At 40.5% G+C, this 16,784-nt stretch overlaps 7 protein-coding genes across 7 annotated transcripts; all 7 read left to right on the forward strand. All coding sequences in view use genetic code 12, as the record gives it.

Moving 5' to 3' along the window:
* Window positions 1-247: 247 nt before the first annotated feature.
* On the forward strand, window positions 248-1,240 carry CPAR2_804670 (uncharacterized protein; the record flags this gene model as incomplete). The annotated part of the gene is made up of 1 exon (XM_036808345.1): window positions 248-1,240. The coding sequence occupies one exon, from the start codon at window positions 248-250 to the stop codon at window positions 1,238-1,240; it is 993 nt and encodes a 330-aa protein (XP_036665091.1).
* An 899-nt stretch (window positions 1,241-2,139) lies between these two features.
* PLB5 (Plb5p) lies at window positions 2,140-4,314 on the forward strand (the record flags this gene model as incomplete). Its single annotated transcript, XM_036808347.1, has 1 exon — window positions 2,140-4,314. One exon carries the CDS (start codon window positions 2,140-2,142, stop codon window positions 4,312-4,314), a length of 2,175 nt encoding a protein of 724 aa, XP_036665092.1.
* A 171-nt stretch (window positions 4,315-4,485) lies between these two features.
* On the forward strand, window positions 4,486-7,392 carry DIP2 (snoRNA-binding rRNA-processing protein; the record flags this gene model as incomplete). The annotated part of the gene is made up of 1 exon (XM_036808348.1): window positions 4,486-7,392. The coding sequence occupies one exon, from the start codon at window positions 4,486-4,488 to the stop codon at window positions 7,390-7,392; it is 2,907 nt and encodes a 968-aa protein (XP_036665093.1).
* Window positions 7,393-7,880: 488 nt separating this feature from the next.
* Window positions 7,881-11,015, forward strand: MED15 (Med15p; the record flags this gene model as incomplete). Its single annotated transcript, XM_036808349.1, has 1 exon — window positions 7,881-11,015. The coding sequence occupies one exon, from the start codon at window positions 7,881-7,883 to the stop codon at window positions 11,013-11,015; it is 3,135 nt and encodes a 1,044-aa protein (XP_036665094.1).
* Window positions 11,016-11,175: 160 nt separating this feature from the next.
* On the forward strand, window positions 11,176-11,747 carry LTP1 (tyrosine protein phosphatase; the record flags this gene model as incomplete). The annotated part of the gene is made up of 2 exons (XM_036808350.1): window positions 11,176-11,240; window positions 11,306-11,747. 2 exons carry the CDS (start codon window positions 11,176-11,178, stop codon window positions 11,745-11,747), a joined length of 507 nt encoding a protein of 168 aa, XP_036665095.1.
* Window positions 11,748-11,945: 198 nt separating this feature from the next.
* On the forward strand, window positions 11,946-13,889 carry NOT5 (CCR4-NOT core subunit; the record flags this gene model as incomplete). The annotated part of the gene is made up of 1 exon (XM_036808351.1): window positions 11,946-13,889. The coding sequence occupies one exon, from the start codon at window positions 11,946-11,948 to the stop codon at window positions 13,887-13,889; it is 1,944 nt and encodes a 647-aa protein (XP_036665096.1).
* An 851-nt stretch (window positions 13,890-14,740) lies between these two features.
* On the forward strand, window positions 14,741-16,480 carry OPY2 (Opy2p; the record flags this gene model as incomplete). Its single annotated transcript, XM_036808352.1, has 1 exon — window positions 14,741-16,480. One exon carries the CDS (start codon window positions 14,741-14,743, stop codon window positions 16,478-16,480), a length of 1,740 nt encoding a protein of 579 aa, XP_036665097.1.
* Between the last annotated feature and the right edge of the window lie 304 nt (window positions 16,481-16,784).

Raw genomic sequence — 16,784 nt, forward strand, 5'->3', positions numbered from 1 at the left:
GCCTTCAATTGTTAATAAAGTGGAGTAGATGCAACCATCTTCTTCGGACTTCTGTCGGTTTCATTCTCTCTTATTTGCGCGACAAAAGATTTCGGAAGAATTGAAACACTTTTGTGCATCTCTTTTCAAGTCGCAAATGCGTTCATATAAAATGCTTCAATTCCCTTCCCGTCCAAAATTGTTCTCAACTTTCCAAACATTCGTTGGACAAAAAGCCCACGCTACATCAACCGCAGAGCAGCTAAATATGACTGGTTCTCTCTTAATCCCAACTGAAAATGACTACTTGGATGCCCACGCTGGTGTTGAGCAACAACAGCAATACAAACACTTGTGGGAAACTGAATTGAAAAATAAACGTAACCCACAGGGACAATTGGAGTTTCCCTGGGATTTTAAAGTAGTTCAAGGATTTTTCAAACAAAGTGAATCTAGTACAGATGATGCTGTTTTCAACTACGCTACTGATCACATGGGACGATTGAAACCATGGAAAGAGATCATTCATGATTTGACCCAGTTGAATCAAGATGCTCCCGATAATGTCGAATACAAGCTCTTGTTCTTGGCCCGTCATGGGAATGGATATCATAATCAAGTTGTTGAAACTTATGGCTTGGACCGCTGGAACAAGGAGTTGCACAAATTGGGACATATTGACGGCATTGAATATGCACCTGACCCGCAATTGACGTCATTGGGGATGGCTCAGGCTGAAGAAAATCATCGGTTATGGCAACAGGAGTTAAAACTAGGTGCACCTATCCCGGCAAAATTCTTTGTTTCGCCCTTGCAACGATCTTGCAATACTTTGCAAATCACTTGGCACGATCTCAAACCAGACACAATTGTACCATACGTGGATGAATTGATTAGGGAAACAATTGGGAAAAACTTGTGTGATAAACGTTCACCCAAACGTGTAATTGAGCAACGGTTCCCTCATTTCAATACTGATGGAGTTGTTGATGAAGAAGATGTGGCGTTTGGTGACGAAAGAGAATCAATGATTGATCAATCGATCAGAATCAACAAGTTTTTACAAAATTTGTTTGAACTGGATTATGATTCCAAGCAAGGTAAAGTGGATGAAAAATTGGCTGAAAGAGATGCATTTATTGCAACTTATTCTCATGCTGGTACTATTCGATGTTTTATTAATGTATTAGGTCATCGTAATTTTACCATTTCTACTGGTGGTATGATTCCTATTGTTGTTAAAGGAACGAGGAGAACCTAGGCGCCGTGGTATAGAGCAATTAGAAATAGACGATTATTAGAATAAACCTGAAAAAGAGTAATTGTATAAGCTGCACATATCGGTTGCACGTCACCGCTGTAATGAAAGCATGATTCTAAAACAGATTTGTATCTTTAGTTGGGGGAAGGGAAGAGGACAAGGCTTTAACAAAATAGAAGTGAGGTGGGGAATTCAAGCCACATCTCGGACAGGGCAATTATCATGTAGAATACATTTCGTTGAGAAACAAGGAACCCCTACCCACAAACTACACTCTCTGGTGTTTTGCTTGCTTTTCCTATGTGATTCGAGTTCTCTTGTGGGAGATCTTTCGTAGTCTGTTGATATAAATACTTGGTAGTTGATATATACTTCTTAAGTCCGCACTAGTAGCTTCTTCAAAACAAATATGATTTTTCGGTATTTTGGCAATTTTTGTGTAACATACTCATCCTTTTTTATTTCTTTTATTGCTCTTGCCTAATTAGGATTGAAAGAACTCAAAGTACACAAACCCAGCAACACATATTCTCCACCAACAGCCGAGGACACAAATTATTACGAAATCTTATTGTTTGGCCTCATCTTTACATCGAAGTAAGCTTTCTCGTGATTGCCCAGTCACAGTAGAGAAGTTGCTACATGACTATATTGTCAACTTTTCTTTTCTTTTTTATTGCATGTTTTTGCTCTCTAGAGTTTAACACTTCGTGCATCCACACTTAAGCTTTTTTGCACAACTTTTATGAAAGATCCCACAATGATTCCCGCTCGGTGAATATAAAACAGAAACGGATAAAACTATAAATAGTAACCCTCATCACTTTATGAGCAAAAATCTATATATTCCATAATAGCTAATTCCACAACCTAGCTCTACCTCCAAGGGACAATCAAAAATGAAAGCTTTGCATATACTTTGCGCATCAGCAGCCGTACTCGCTCAAGCGCAAGCAATATGGCCATTTGATTCAGGTAGTTCATCGTCTACCAACAGCGACTCGACAGAGACTAGTCAACCGTCGGATGATGGAGAGTCATGGTTTCAGTCAGTAGTGGGCAACTTTGGTGGAGATGGAAGTGAATCAAGTAGCACAGAAGGAGCTGCCTCAACAGATGATTCTAATCCTTATGCGCCGTTCAATACCACGTGTCCGTCGGGATCTTTGACACGAGATGCAAACGACATTTCGGATCTAGAAAAGAACTATATTCAGAAAAGGCAAGAAATCACAAACAAAAACTTGATTGACTTTCTTCAAAAAAAGTCAAATTTGACTGATTTCGATGCTGAATCATTTATAAATGACAATGCCAAAGATCACAATATCACTATAGGGTTAGCATTTAGTGGTGGTGGCTATCGAGCTATGCTTTGTGGAGCAGGTCAACTTTTAGCTACTGATGATAGATTCGAAGATGCCAATGAACATGGTGTTGGCGGCTTACTTCAATCAGCAACATACATCACCGGTCTTTCGGGTGGAAACTGGCTTGTTGGTAGCTTGGTAATGAATAACTGGCTTTCTGTCGCAGAAATAGTCAATGGGAGTTCATCGATCTGGCAACTTGAAGACTCGATATTGAACCCTAGTGGTATTCGTATTGACAAGACAATAGCATACTATTATGGCCTACGAGAAGCGGTTTTAGCAAAGGAAGAAGCCGGATTCGATACCACTATTACTGATATTTGGGGCAGAGCCTTGTCGTATCAATTTTTTCCCGATGAAAGTGGTGGAGAAAATATAACATGGTCAAGTGTTCGGAACATGTCTCATTTTGAAGACCACACGATGCCTTACTTTATGGTTGTTAGTAATGCAAGAAAGCCAGGTGACTTAATCATCAATGAAAACAGTACCGTCATTGAGGTTTCTCCGTATGAGTTGGGCCTGTGGGATCCATCACTCAATGCATTTGCCGATGTAGAATATTTGGGATCATCGGTGCACTCGGGGAATCCAAATGACACAAATATATGTGTGCGTAATTTCGACAATGCTGGGTTCATTATGGGTACATCATCATCCTTATTCAATCAAGTTTTGCTTCAGTTGGGAAACTACGATATCAATAGTGTTATTAAATCAATCTTGACTGGGTTGTTGTCTCGTTTGAGTTATGCTGAATGGGATATTGCTTCGTATGAACCAAATCCATTCTTTGGACAAGAGAGTGGGGAATCTGTTGCTATGATCAAGAATGAAACGTTATATTTGGTTGATGGAGGTGAAGATTTGCAAAATGTCCCATTTTACCCGTTGATTCAAAACACTCGTGATGTTGATGTAATCTTTGCATTTGACAATTCAGCTGATACTGATGAAAGCTGGCCCAATGCAACATCAATCATTCTGACTTACAAAAGACAGTTTGCTCAGCAAGGTAAAGGAACACCTTTCCCCTTTGTCCCCGATGTTGAAACATTTCTTGACGAAGACTTGTCATCGAAACCAGTGTTTTTTGGATGCAATGCTTCCGATTTGGATGCACTAATCACTTGGCATAACAACAGTGATGTAAATGCCACTGACGTGCCGTTAGTTGTTTACGTGTCGAATCATCATGAATCTTACTACTCAAACTTTTCCACTTTCAAATTGTCGTATGAGAATGCCGAAAAGTATGGCGCCATTAGGAATGGATTTGAAGTCATGTCAAGAAACAATTTAACCGATGATGACAAGTGGTTGACATGTGTGGGATGCGCCATCATACGAAGACAACAAGAAAGATTTGGCCAAGAGCAAAGTGATGAATGTAAACAATGTTTTAAGGAGTATTGCTGGAATGGAGGAGTTAAAGAGGCTGCTGCTGTGAGTAGTGCTAGTGGATTGAGCGAAATCACTGGACTTAGAACTTCATCCGCTCATTCAACATCTTCTTCAACAGCAACATCATCACCTGCATCATCAGAAACAACCTCTAAGACATCGTCATCATCAGATAATGAATCCACATCTTCCGAGAACTCCTCTTCTTCAAAACAGAACGATGGAGTGATCAATAAAGGACAGCCGTCATTTTTCTTCTTATTAGGTAATTTATTATTAGCTATATTGGCTAACTGAGCCAGAAGCTTTACATTTCAATAGATTTCAATTCGTTGTAATCATTGTAGCGAGGTTTCGATGTTGTTTGGCCTCATCTCGAGAAAAAAAAAAAAAAGAATTGGTTTGAGCATCGCTTCTATTTTTTTTTTTCACCTTATTTACAACGATAGATAGTACTCGACTCCAGCCATGGTCAAATCGTATAACCGTTACGACGAGGAGAAGTGCTTTGGGGTTATTACCTCGCACTCGAATATAATCTGGCTTCCGCCAAGTGACTCCCAATCGTCCACATCTGTTGGACGAGCATTAACATCAGGATTAGAAGAGATCCTCATCTGGGACATCAAGACCGGTGAATTGCTACAACGATTAAATGATGGACTTACACCGGGAGCATCAAATGCTAGTACAGTTACAGCACCTAGTCCAGTATCACACTTGGCGTACCACAGAGACACAAAGTTGATTGCAGCAGGGTACAACGATGGAAAGATTAAGATCTGGGATGCAAGTTCTCAATCTGTCTTGATGACATTTGAGGGTCACAAGTCGAGTATTTCAGTGTTGAAATTTGACACGAGTGGAACTAGATTAGTTAGTGGTTCAAATGATACCAGCATTATCATGTGGGATCTTGTAGGAGAACTGGGGCTATTCAAATTGAAAGGACATAAAGGTCCCATTACAGGGTTGGAATTTTTGTCAGAATCAAAGCAAGACCTGGATTTTGATAGTATGGATGACTACATACTTACAAGTTCAAAAGACGGGCTACTCAAATTGTGGGAATTGAAAAGTCAACAATGCATAGAGACTCATTTAGCACACAGTAGTGAATGCTGGTCGATGGGAGTGAATAGTGACAAAAGTATGGTAATTACCACAGGGAACAAAGATCAAGTCAAAGTTTGGGGAGTCGATCTTAGTCGCGAGGATGGAGAAAAGATTTACGAAAGAGGTATGTTTGAGAAAACGAGTAAAGCCAGAGGCAACGAGTTGCATTTCAAGAATATTAAACACGAGGGTGTGCCAATAGAGCTATTTTTAGTACAGAATGCCGACAGAACCATGGAGATATTCCGCGTGAGATCCGAAGACGAAATGAAGAAAGGAATTACAAAGAGGATGAAGAGATTAAAGGATAAAGGTTTAGATGATGAAGAGATTTTGGAATCAATTCAAAGCTCTGAAATAAGCATGCTTATAACACCATTCACAACTGTCAGACTACACGCAAAAATTAGCTCCTGTTTGTGGACAAGTAGTCGAAAGAAGTTACATATCTTAGCAGCATTGAGCAACAATAGTATCGAATATACCAACATTCGTACTCCAGATAATTTGAGAAAAGTCCAACCCACTGATATACATGCAGTAAAGGAACACACAATAGATAGGTTGGGCCACCGGTTCGATATCCGAGCAATGGATATTTCCCCTGACGATGACAAATTACTCGCTACTGCTTCAAACGGTGAGTTAAAAATTTGGAACACCAGATCATATAATGTTATCCGTTCATTCGTTTTGGAAAGTGGTTATGCTCTTTGTTGTAAATTCCTACCTGGTGGATCTTTAGTTGTTGTTGGGTTCAAGAATGGAGATTTGGAGTTGTACGATTTAGCCACTTCGTCACTTGTTGATCGCGTTGAAAAAGCTCATCAGGTGGTTGATGCATCAGGGGATGACAACAGTGCAGCAATTTGGTCTTTGGATTTGACCTCGGATGGTAAGACATTGGTGACAGGTGGCAATGATAAATGTGTTAAATTTTGGAACTTTAAAGTTGAGCAGGATATAGTCCCTGGGACAAATACTATCGTATCACAACTCAAATTTGTTCATACGCAAACTTTGGATTTGAATGAAGATGTATTATGTGTGAGAGTTTCACCTGATGACAAGTATCTTGCTGTTTCTTTGTTGAATAATAATGTCCAAGTGGTTTTCTTGGATTCGTTGAAATTGTTCTTAACATTGTATGGACACAAGCTACCAGTGTTATCAATTGATATCTCTTCTGACTCCAAACTTATAATCACTTCCTCAGCAGACAAGAACATCAAGATTTGGGGATTGGATTTCGGTGATTGTCATAAATCAATCTTTGCTCATCAAGACTCGGTCATGAATGTCAAATTCATTGGAGAAACTCACAATTTTTTCTCCAGTGGGAAAGACGGGCTTATCAAGTATTGGGATGGAGACAAGTTTGAATGCATACAACAGCTACCAGCACATCAAAGTGAAGTGTGGTGTATGGCTATTAGCAAGAATGGATTATTCATGTGTTCAACATCTCATGACCATTCAATTAGATTGTGGTCCGCTACAAGCGATCAGGTATTTTTAGAAGAAGAGAGGGAGAAGGAAATGGAAGAATTGTATGAAACGAAGTTATTAGAACAATTAGATCAAGATGAGCCCGTGCGAGCTGAAGGAGATGTGGAACAAGAAGATGAAGATGGAAGTGGTGATGTCGCCAAAGTTGGTAAGCAAACAATGGAGACACTAAAAGCGGGTGAAAAATTGATGGAGGCGTTGGACATTGGTATTGAGGATTTGGAAGCCACCAGAGCCTATGAATTGGAGTTGAAAACAAACAAACACGCAATCAGACCCACCCCGAATGCAGCTTTACTTGCTTTCAATATGACGGGACCTGAGTATGTCCTCGACACTTTGATCAAGATTAAACCGTCACAACTTGATGACGCTTTGGTTGTTTTGCCCTTTTCATACTCTCTAAAATTGTTGCAAGTAATGGAAATTTGGACTAATAAAGAAAACATTTCAAGGAATGTGACCCGATTGTCACTAATCTGCAAGGTTTTGTTTGATATAGTTTCATCCAATTCCAAGGAGTTGATTCATCAAAAGGATCCACACATAAAGAATCAATTGATTGCTGTCAAGCAGCAATTACGTGACAATATATCAAAGACAAGCACAAAATTAGGGGTAAACACTCAAGGTTTAAGGTTTATCAAGCAACAATGGAAGCTAACTCACTCACAAGAGTTTATTGATGAGGAAGAGCAACGGCAATATAATGATAAACATGCAATTAAGAGACTGTATAAAACAATATAGAAGGTAGTGTAATGAATTTCGTCTGTATTACTTGTGTCTGAAATGTTTATACTGCTCATAGTGGATTAAAAATTAACAATCTTCACAGCTGCAACCCTATGTTATCCATTGGTTTACCCTGAAAGGGCAGTCACTCCGACTTGTTTTCCATATGTGGTTCGTTTTATTCAGGTAGCGTTTCCACATTTTTTTCCCGCACGCTTTTTAATCTCTTTATTATTTTGTTAATGTATTTTATTTTTTTTATTTTTCTTAGGAATAGAGTTTTCAAACAACTTTACAAGACTTTACGACATCATTTGGTTTTTTCAAACGGGTTAGTACAACTCTTTTTGTATTCATCAGTTGTAATACAACCCTGTATCTGATCTGTCCGAGTTTGATAGCAGTTAACAAAGTAGTGCTGAAGGCGGAGAAGAAGCATAATATTCAGTGGTCCTTTTTTTTTTATTATTTTCCTTCAATAAAGAGCTATCAAAGGATATATGATGAATATCAACAATGGTGTCCCAAATGGTAACAACATGGCCGGAGTTCCTTCATGGCATGGCATGTATACAGGCGAAGAGAGACAGAGAGTTGTTCAGATTATAATGGATACTTTGTCTGACCTTCATGGCACAAACCCAAACTTTGATTTTCAAAAGTTGACAAAAATGGCGCAAGATTTTGAGAGAATAGTTTATGAGAAATCTCCATCACGAGATGATTATTTGAAAGCGATTAAGCTGAAGGTAAGTCAGTTGAGATTGCAGAAACAACAAGTGAACGGTGGCCAATCAGTTTCACCAAACAACCAGGTGAACCAACAGCAGCAGCAGATTTCTCAACAAATGGCACGCAATGCACTGAATACGAATCCAAATATGGGCCCCGCAAATCCACAGAACTTGCAATTTTTACAACAACAAGCTCAAGCTCGTAATCAATCGCAAGCTCAAATTCAGGCACGACAACAACAGCTTCGACAAATGGTCAATAGTCAGCAGGGTCAAGGAATGCAATCATCTCGACCATTGGGGGCGGTACAACCAAACCCACAACAGCAGACAACTCAACAACAGCTGCAACAGCAACAACAACAACAACAACAAACCAATTTCACACAGAGACAAGCATTGAATGCCAATGGCCCCACAGGCGCAGATCAACAGGTTCCTCCTCAACTTCTTCAGCTCATTCGAAGCTCCCCCATACCTCCACCTTTACTTACCAAAATACCCAATTTACCCAAGGGTGTGACTACTTGGAACCAAATTTTTGATTGCATCAAAAGAAAAGTCATTTCTCAAGATATTCTTCCCTTGGTGAGGGATATCCATTCTACTCATATGCAATTGGTTATGCGTCAACAACAACAAAAGATGAATGTTCGTAATGAGGGTAATATAGCTGGTAACAATACGAATCAAATCAATGATAACGAATTAAAAACGAATCAAGGAAACCCTCCAATTGGACAGGTAAACTTTAACAACCTTACTCCTCAACAGCGACAACAGTTGTTACAAAGGCAGCGCGAATCGCAGCAACAACGTCAACTATCACTGGGAGCAAATCAACCTGGGCCGGGATTGAATCAAGATTTTGGTCAACAAGGTCTTCCTCAGCAACAAGGGTTATCCCAACAAGGCCCCCCTCGACCTGTACCTCAGCAGCCTGTTCCCGCTCAAAAAGCGCCATTCCAACATCCTCAACTGCAACAGCAGCAGCAGCATCAACAGCAACCTCAGCAGTCATTTGATCAAAGACCACCACAATTTCAAGTTACTCAACAAGATTACGCAAAATATTCAAACGACGCATTAACGTTGCTCAACCGTTTACAACAGCAAAAGCAAATTGCTGGTCAGCTTGATTCCAACATGAAGGAGACTTTTATTCGAAAGTATATCCTTCATCAAAAAAACCAACTCTGGAAACAACAAATCGCAGCGCAGAGTGGCTCAACGGGACTAGGAATACAAAATGCCCAGTCACAAGCTCAGCAACCCATCCCTCAAATCGCTCCAAATGTCCCAATCCCCATGCAACTGAATGGTGGTAATCTGCAAGGTAAACAAGTGCCAATCTCCCAACAAGGACTGCCTATGATTGGTACGTCAAACACTCCACTGATGAAGCCTAATATGGCCCCACTGAACAATCTATCGTCCCCTGTACCGAACCAGAGGGGCCCAGTGATGAATGACTCTTCGGCTCCTCCTGGAAGGGCTGGTCCAGCAGCTGCTAACCCCAGTTTGAGCTCCTTACTCCCTCCTCTTACCGATGAGGCAAAACTTCGTCTCAGACAGTTAATTGAGGAAGTCTCAAGAAACAACGTATTGTTGCGAGATGTGACGACATTGCTTTCTCCAAAAGACAAGGGTGCAGTAAGAGACTCGATGAACCGAATCCAGGAAGAATATGGAAATGTCGATTCGATTATAAGCTATTTTTACTTATTCACTAAAAATATCGAAGGAACAAAGAGACTCATTCAAATGAAGTATATGACAAAAAACATTTTGGAAAACTTGAAGCGAGGAGTTTACTTAGCGGGCCCAGATTTGCTAGACAAGTTGAGAAATCAGTATGCCAAATATTTTGATTATGTTAAGGAGCAAATATCCCAACGCAGACAACAAATTGTAGGTGGCAGGAATCCAGGGGTACCTCCGCAACCTCACGCCATTCAAGGTCAGCAACAACAACCACCCCTACCACCAGGGCAGCAACAACAATCACAACCACGAGGACCACCACAACCTCAGATGCAAGCTCAAGGTGTCCAGCCTATGGTACAGAATGCTCAAGGAGTGATTGAACAAATGTTTGGAAATTCGAATGTGCAAAATTCGCCTCATTTGTTTGCACCAACTTTCAATCAATCCCCGCAACAACTCAACCAGGGTCTTCCTCCTCAGATACCACAACAGCAGCAGCAGCAGCAGCAGCAATTTGCAAACCAAGGCATGCCAATGGTGGGTGGTTTGGGACCTCAACCAACTCAGCAGCAGATGCAAATGAATCAGACGTGGGGTAATGCTGGTAACGTACAAAATAATATGCAACAGCAATTTGCTCCTAATGGCCAACAACAAGGTGTGCAACAGGTACCTCTACAACAACGCAACTCGGTGCTGCAAACAAAGCCCAAGAAGGCGCCACCAAAGAAAAAGCGTAATAGTACGGCAGCCGCCGCAGCCACTCCTAATGCCATTGCATCGTCTATAAAAACACCCCATAATGTGGCTACACCACAGATTCAAAATTCATTGCAATCTCCGCAAATCAAAAGCACTCCAGCCCCATCAGCACCAACACCGAAACCCAATGCCCCGCCTAGTGTACCTGCAACAACCGCACCATCTACAGGTCCCGCTACTGTTAGTGGGACCACGCCAAATACACACACCACACCAGAGATTGACATTTTTTCAATGTCAAGCGATCTGGTTAAGCGAAGGGAGCTTTCCCTCACTGACCCACAACAGTTCTTTGTTGAGTCTTTGAGAAAGCTTCTTGAGTTGGATGGACAAAGTAAAGAGTCGCGCGTTAATTCTGCGGCTACACTTTGTGCTATAAGTACTAGTTTTAGACAAGTTCAAGAAATTGATGAAGTATGTGAAAACGTTTTTTAGGGATTTTAATACACGATAAATTGAAAAAGAGTAGGCTTGTTTCAACTGAGTGTGTTAGTTTCATGCTCAATGTTTGTGTGGCTCGCGAAAGTTGACTCGAAAAAAATGGAAATTATGACATATGAATCAACAAAAACACCCACCGTGAATCGAATTCAATATGGCCCCGCTATTCAACCCAGAAGATAAGAAAATCTCAGTGGCATTTGTATGCTTAGGCAACATGTATGACACAATAATCTCTCTTCCCCCCATTGCGTTCTAGACAAGTACTAACTGTTGTCCTTTAGTTGTCGGTCCCCAATGGCAGAAGCCATTTTCAAGCATAGAGTCCAAGAGTTGGGATACGCACCATATTTTAAAAATATTGAATCATTCGGTACTTCGGGATGGCACATAGGCGAACCACCAGATTCTCGATCGGCCAAAACTTGCAGAAAACATGGAGTGCCCGTTCAACACTTTGCGCAACAAATCAGTTCCAAAGATTTCGAGAGGTTTGATTACGTTATTGGTATGGATGAAAGTAACTTATCGGACTTGATGTATACGAAACCAAAAACAAGCAAGGCGGTTGTTGATTTGTTTGGTAGGTGGAGAACTAATATGGAGTTTGATAAAATTGTGGGAGATCCTTATTATGGAGGCATTGATGGATTTAAGTACAACTTTAACCAAATCTGTCATTTTACTGATGAGTTCTTGAAACAAGAAATAGGAACATTAGAGTAGATAGTGATATTATAGAAAAAAGTTATACATTTGTGAGCTTTTTAAGGTGTGCTAGTTCTCTGTGGAAGAGAGCTGCTGGTTGCGAAGAATTTTTTTTTCTTTTTTGCTTCTCACTCTCACTCGAAATCGATTTTTACAACACAAGTTTTCGAAGTCACCACAAGCTTTTCAGATAATCTCTATCGATCAATTCGAAAAATGAGTGCCAGAAAACTACAGCAGGAGTTTGATAAGGTCAATAAGAAGATTGCCGAGGGTCTTGCGGCGTTCGATGACACCAAGGAGAAGATGCAAAGTTGTGAAGTTCCTTCACAAAGAGACAAGTTGGAGAATGACTTGAAGAAGGAGTTGAAGAAACTACAAAGGTCGCGAGATCAGTTAAAGATATGGTTGGGTGATAGTAGTATAAAACTAGACAAATCTTTACTACAAGAAAATCGAACAAAGATCGAACACTCTATGGATATATTCAAGGAGTTGGAAAAGTCATCCAAAATCAAGCAATTTTCAAACGAAGGGTTAGAGCTACAACGAGAGAGCAAGAAGCTGTCACGTTTTGGAGATGTAGAGAAACTACAAGAGGCATGCGATTACATTTCAGGAGTGATTGAGCAGTTGAACAACCAGAATGAAGAATTGGACCAGGAGTTGGATTCACTTGGAACTCAACTGAAAAAAAAAGGTGGCTATTCTCTACAAGGTTCGATAGAGGATCTCAAGTACAAGATAGACCGAAATAACACTCACATTGAGAAGTTAGAAGAGGTTTTGGATAATTTAGAGAATGACAAGTTAGATCCTGCCAAAATTGATGATATCAAGGATGATCTAGATTACTATGTTGAGATGAACCAAGACGAAGATTATGTTGAGTATGATGAATTTTACGATCAGTTGGAAGTTGCTGATGACGAAGAAGAAGAGTTGGAAGTGGAAGGAAGTTTGGCACAAATGGCTGCAGAATCGTTTGAAGAAGAGGAAAGAAAGAGATTGGAGCTCCAACAATTGGGAACCCAACAGCCAGAAGCCACGAGGGCAAGCCAATCTTCTGCATCCTCATCCACGGCACCGCCACCGCCACGCCAAGCAAAATCCGGATCTGTGTCGTCATCCTCGGATGCTCATTCACACGGGCAACATCATGCAAACACGACTACCGGTAGTGTGAAAGCTGAAGTGCTGGCAAATGGTACTGTTGCTACTACTACTACTACTACACCAGTAAAGAAAGCCAAGCCAATGAATGTGGTGCCAGCACCTCCCCCACCGCTCACCAGTACTGTTTCTTATTCAAGTGCGATCAAAGCTGCACAAGCAGCCAATGCTCAGGAATCAACCGCTTCGTCTGTACCAAATAATATGCCCAGTGCAAACAATACTCCAAAGGTTAACAATGATGTACCTCTTGCTAAAGCGTTGGCGTCTACTACTTCCAGTACACCTATCAAAGCACCACCCCCAGGTTTGAGTCAGCCACTTTCATCTGTGAGGTCGCAATCTGCGTCCCCACTTACGAGTGACTCTAACTTAAACGACATGGATCAGCGAGCATCGCAGCAATTAAAGAAGAAGTTATCAAATACTTCACAAGCGTCATCGGCTTCTAATTATGATTCTGGTTTGGGTGACTCATTCAATTTGTTGATGAATATAACCAGCAGTCGATTAAATGATCCATTACCCATTCAATCTGTTGGCAATTTGCTAGAGACATCATTGTTAAACTGTCCTGATTCATTTGATGCAGAAAAACCACGTCAATATGTGCCATTGAACGTTCATCCGTCGCTGATTGATTACCCTCAAGAGCCAATGTTTGAATTGAATTCTGCACACTATATGCTGAGATTTGATGATGACACATTGTTCTTTTGCTTTTACTATAGTGAAGGTATTGACAACTTTGCTAAATTCAATGCAGCAAATGAGTTGACGAAAAGAGGTTGGGTATTTAATACTGAAGTCGGTCAATGGTTTTCCAAAAAGGAGACCAAACCTTCTGGATCAAAGAGATTGCTGATGTTGCTTCAAAAGGAAGACTCTGTAGAACCTCAAGGTGAAGTTAATGGTGATGCTCCATTTAAGAAATACTTTGATGAAAAGACATGGCTCGTTAGAAATGCAAACCTGAAGAAAGTATAGTGGTACTGCCAATTGTTCCGTACATACATAACTTTACTCAATTGTGTACACCCGCCTAAATTCTGAAATATTTAAGTAGTTGTTGTATTATAAACTTTAGAAAAAGTTGATGATGAAATGGATGTAAACTGATTGTCACAGTAGAGAATGCCCTAGAAGAGAAATCACAAAGCGAAAAGCCGAGGGTGAATACGGTATCAGTTAACTGTACGTTGTAGAAAGAACACACACACGCCATCGCTAACACTGGTCTGAGAAACGGTTTTCTGGCAATCTCGATCCAAAATTTTGTACTTCGAGACCACCAGATCCCCAAATTGATTTTCCATATTCGCTTAAACGTAAAGGAAAGGGCAAAAAAAAAAGAATCGAAAGTGTGTTGCACAAAAACAACGTGATTCACGCGATTCCATTTTCAGAAGATAAAAATGAAGTCGTGAAACAAATTTAGGATTGAGAGTGTAGTGAAAAGCTTGTAGGAGGATCGTTAAAAGGATGAGAGTAAAAGCCGACCAAAAGGAACAGTTAACTGGTCTACCTAAAGTATAAAATATCTCATAAAATTCAACATTGCACCCCTTTTTAGACCCACGTCTTTAATCTTGTTTCGTGTAATTTCTGTCCAAAACTTTTTTTTTTTTTTTTATTTCCTCCCCTTTGTGCAGAAAACGGTACGATTTCAGCATCGCCTTTGGTAATTTGACTTTTTAACTATTTCGTTTAACTTACTTTCTTATACAAAGCCTCAGGCTCTCACTATCGCTCCCAAGAAGACAACTTTTATTCAAGACATAACAGATTGACCCATTCAAGTACTGAAGACCACCACCACATAATCATCATTGAGACAAATGGCGGTCACGAATTCGTATATTTTTGAATACGGGGACCTAGTACAGAGAGATGAAGATAATGACGGGTGTGTTACAAACTGTCCTACACTACCCAAGTGTGTTTGTAGTAAAAAGAATGAAGTTTGTTTTCAAGTTTCACAGACATGTGCCAAATGTGCTTACAACAAGTGTGAGATCGATCCGTCATCTCACCACACAAATACAGGAGCAATTGTTGGTGGGGCTATCGGAGGAGTTGTGCTTGTTGCCTTGCTCGCTGCGTTATATTATTATTTTCGTGTGTACAAGAAGAAGCCACCAGTATTGTTAGATGACGAATATGACTACAGTTATCAGGATGAAGATACAGACGGGATTGTTTCCGATAAGGGGGGAGGATATGCGTTGCATAGTTTGGCCAGTAGAGGAGCCAATAACTCACGGTCTAACATTCTGGACCAATTAAGTCCAACAGAGTCACATTTCTCTGGTATTGGTAAACGCGAAGGTCACTTGAATAATACGGTCTCTTCTCCAACACATACTCACTTTGGTAAAGATGCAACTGCAACTGCAACTGCAACTGCAACTGCAACTACAACAGCAACTGCGGCAAGGGCAGGGGCAGGGGCAGGAGCAGGACAAAAGGGTCCTCACGGGGGGCATAATGGTGCAGTTGCTGGCTCAGCTACACTTGAACGACCGCCCATGCGTCGGGTACTTTCTGGTGAGGCAAGGGCTAAAGCCAAAAGAAGAATATCTTCATATGAATCATTCACTCGTCCAAATGCTCTTAAACTGAAGTCAAGACAACAACAACAATTGGCAGCTCAACAAAGGCGAGCAAGGCAGCAGAAGATTATCAAACAAGCTAATATGCACCAACAGCAACAACAGCAGCACATGCAACAGCAGCAGCAGCATCCACAGGGAAGCGATGGAGCTAATCAAATTTACATGAATCATTCACATAGGAGTTCAGTTGCCACATCGATTTCCAATGCGTCAAACATATTACCAATTGCCTATATTCCCGGTGTCACCGTTCGACCAACTAAGAACAATACGAGGTCTTTATATTCTTATGATTCAGAGTCTTTGTTTTCTGATTTGAACACAATTGAGAATGCCAGTATTGTTGGAGAGAATGTAGCTGGTGTTCAAGGACAAGCAGCCAGTGTTCCCCCAAGTGGAGGTGGTAATGGCACAGGTGCTGTTACAAATGCATCTCCAGCGACAATGACTGCAATCAAAGCTCAACCTAAATTGGTAAATGTAGACAAGATAGAGGAAGAGGAAGAAGATGAAGATTTGAATGAAGAGGATGAAGATTCATTTGATATAATCCCCCATCACGGATTTACTATAAAGTCAATTCGGGATGACACAGATGATAGTGATATTGATTCGGATATTGGTCAAATTACAAGAGCGACATCAGTGAAACGATTGAATAAGAAAAGCATTAGTCATTCCGATGTTGAAGGTACGACAATGAGAAGTTCAGATCACACGCCAAGTAGTCTAGCGCATACTCGGGAGATTTTGATAAACAGTGAATCGTCACTGAATATATCTCATATTCCTGCTGATGTGATTCGATATAATGATACTGACTCCAATCGAGATGTTGCATCCACTGTTGGATCATTCCTTTTTGACATTGAATTTGAGGACAATTCTGCATCTTCACCGTCAAATATTGCTTTTGATGAGTCGAATCGCAAGGGGAGTCCATTTGCTGACGGTAGTGATTAGAGACATATTTAAGGACAAAAGATAACTGAATCTAATTGTAGGACATAAGCGTTAGTGAAGGGTAGCGAGCCACCATTTTTTGTAGTGAAAAGTTTTCCTATATCCGATAGTGCGGAAATGATACAAAACGAAAAGAAACGTTAAATACCAACAAAACAAAGGGGATTCTACACAAAGTTATGTATACTCTACATGATGAATTTGCTGGACGAATCTCACGTGGGAAGGAGGATAAGCAAAAATCTGGGAGAAACAGAAATGTTATTTGTTGGGGATGATGTTATGAGTTTTGTGTTTAAAGTAC

The sequence above is a fragment of the Candida parapsilosis genome, contig 005807 (genome assembly GCF_000182765.1).
Source record: "Candida parapsilosis strain CDC317 annotated contig 005807".
NCBI classification, from domain to species: domain Eukaryota; kingdom Fungi; phylum Ascomycota; class Pichiomycetes; order Serinales; family Debaryomycetaceae; genus Lodderomyces; species Lodderomyces parapsilosis.